Source organism: Cynara cardunculus, assembly GCF_001531365.2.
Source record: "Cynara cardunculus var. scolymus isolate 2C chromosome LG 8, CcrdV1, whole genome shotgun sequence".
In the NCBI taxonomy this organism is placed as follows: domain Eukaryota; kingdom Viridiplantae; phylum Streptophyta; class Magnoliopsida; order Asterales; family Asteraceae; genus Cynara; species Cynara cardunculus.
The window spans coordinates 1,690,627-1,693,049 of NC_037535.1; the positions used below are offsets into that span (position 1 = coordinate 1,690,627).

The window sequence follows — 2,423 nt, forward strand, 5'->3', positions numbered from 1 at the left end:
GCAAATATAACCAACCTAGAATTCTTATTTCTAAAAAGTGTCTAAAGGACAGGTTTAGATCTACATATAAGCTTTCTAAAATGTCCAGAATCGTAGCAATCCGATCTACGGTCAAGAAGTTATCGCACATTCAAAACAGCGTCTCGGGTAGATTTGGTGCTGTCGAATTCACCAACTAAATAGGCTAAAATCCATATTTTGGATTCAATCTTTATTCCAACAATCAAAATACCATCTAACCATGTTTATATTATTGATTACAAGATCAATACTCAAGAATTTCACTAAAATAGCCATTAATGAAGAAAATCAAAGGAATGGTATCAAAACTTCTAAAAGGTTAGTATGAACTCACGTGGCGGGATTTAGGAAAAATCTCAAATCTTAGAACTAACAGGTAGCGCCTGCTGCGGCTGCCGAGAAGCGCAGCAAAGCTGCTGGCTGTTCTTGCTGCTGATTTTGCTGTCGGTAACGAGCGCGGAAGACAGCAGCTCTTGCTGCTGTTTTGCTGTCGGTTGCTGGCGGACCGAACGAAGAAAACGCAGCTGTTGCTGCCTGCTGCTGTCACTAGCTGCTGCTGTCCAAAACGGCACGGCAAAGCCTGTTGTTTGCTGTGCGCGAGGAGAACGAAAGGCACGGCAGTGCTGTTGCTGCCCAAAATGACACGGCAACGCCTGCTGTTGCTGGGCTTGGCGTGCAGAAACAAGAAAAACACACAGCAATGGTGCTGTTTGGCCGAGGTAAAACAGAGGGAGACGCAGCAGTTGCTGTTGCTACGGTTGCTAGTCGATAAACAGTCCCGGCTGCTGCTGCTGTTGTTGCTGGTCGAAGGGAAAACGGACAGCTTGCTTCCGGCTGTTGCTGCTGCAGGTTTGGCAAAGAAGCCGGAGGAGGACAGCACACACGGTAAGCTGTTTGCCGCTGTATCGAGAAGGCACACAACACCCACCACTCACTGCTGTTGGTTGGCGAAGGGAACAGACAGCTTGCTTCCGGCGGTCTGAGATTTTCAAGAAGGGATGCTTAAAACCCTCCCCCTTCACTTTTGAACCGAAGGTCTTTCTTCTTCTCTTCTCCTTTTCTATTCTCAAAAACCGAGTGGAGAGGACTCCCTTTTCCCCATGCAACTCCTCTTTTCCCCCCCTAAACAAACAATAAGGTATGGTAGGTAAAGACTCTCAGGCAGAGAAGGACATCCTACCCACATGAGTCTACTGATAGGATTCGAGTGCAGGGTAACCCCCCCCCCCTTTCTTCCCCTTTTTTTTTTACAAGCAAGTACATATAACTAAAGTAAAATAGTTAGAAAGGAACTAGGTGTTACAATTAACCCGCTCAAAGTGCGACATATGGGATACTCATCAGGAATATGGACGTGTTATTCATAATGAAAATGTAACATATTCATCAGAATGGCACATTCATGATGAATATCGTGAATGTGCATGAAGAATATTCATCAGGAAGAGGGGTGCGCTATGGGATGTTTCCTTGTTCCTAATCAGTTGTGGGTTCCTAACAGAACCTTCCTCTCGTTAATCGTCCACAAAGGTTTAAGACTAGCAAGCTGCTCAAATGGCTCATTTGAATTCAAGGACATCGTATGTTTCATAACTGCTCAAAACTCTAATTTGAAAGACTCCTCTATCCGTCTTTCTTGGCTCAATATTTAAACACATTACATGACCATATAAGAAATTTCATGTGTGCTTTGATTTTTACAGATGAACACTAAGAAGGATGCCAAGAAAACCGAATCTGAGCTTTTGAAAACCTTTGATTACGCATGGAACAGAGGGATGAACGGGGAGCGTCGCCCTGGTGACATACATCAAAAGCTCAATGCCGCTGCTTCAAGTGCTAAAAGGGTACCTCTGTTGTTCAAGAAATTTCATGTTCTCCAACCAAAGAAGGTCGGTGTTAGTATCAAACGCTGCGACTCAAATGTATTGGATAACGGGTCTAGCTTCTATACCAAGCAAACGGGCACAAATTTCCTCCCGAGCGTCTTCAAATTCAGCCGAACACGCCCTACATTAGTATCAAAAGAGTGCGATACAAATAACAATGATGGCAATACATGCGGTGTGGCCTTGGGTCATGGATCTATATGCACCAGGCCTCCGGTTGATGGAAGAAAGAGATGTGCTGATCACAAAGGGATGAAAGTTAACGCATGTGTAAGACCTTGTTCGCTTACTAACACCGAGAACATCCTTCACCTTACTTGTGGGGTCACCTTAGATGATGGTTCTCTATGTACAAGAGTGCCCGTTTTAGGGAGAAAACGATGCGAGGAGCACAAAGCAATGCGAGTTAATAGTCCCGTTCCTATACACTTCGGCCGGGATGTTGGTGCTGATTCGTTGACTTGCATAGCCATTACACTTGATGGTTCCTCTTGTAGAAGGAAAGCAGGTAAT

The 2,423-nt window shown here is 44.7% G+C and overlaps 1 protein-coding gene across 1 annotated transcript in view; it reads left to right on the forward strand.

Moving 5' to 3' along the window:
* Nucleotides 1–2,423, forward strand: part of LOC112516779 (protein EFFECTOR OF TRANSCRIPTION 2-like) — a gene marked incomplete at its 5' end in the record, with an annotated part of 6,502 nt that overhangs the window by 2,880 nt on the left and 1,199 nt on the right. The window contains one exon of the mRNA XM_025124014.1: nucleotides 1,725–2,418. Within this exon, the coding sequence (XP_024979782.1) occupies nucleotides 1,725–2,418 (694 nt within the window). The remainder of the gene's footprint in view (nucleotides 1–1,724; nucleotides 2,419–2,423) is intronic.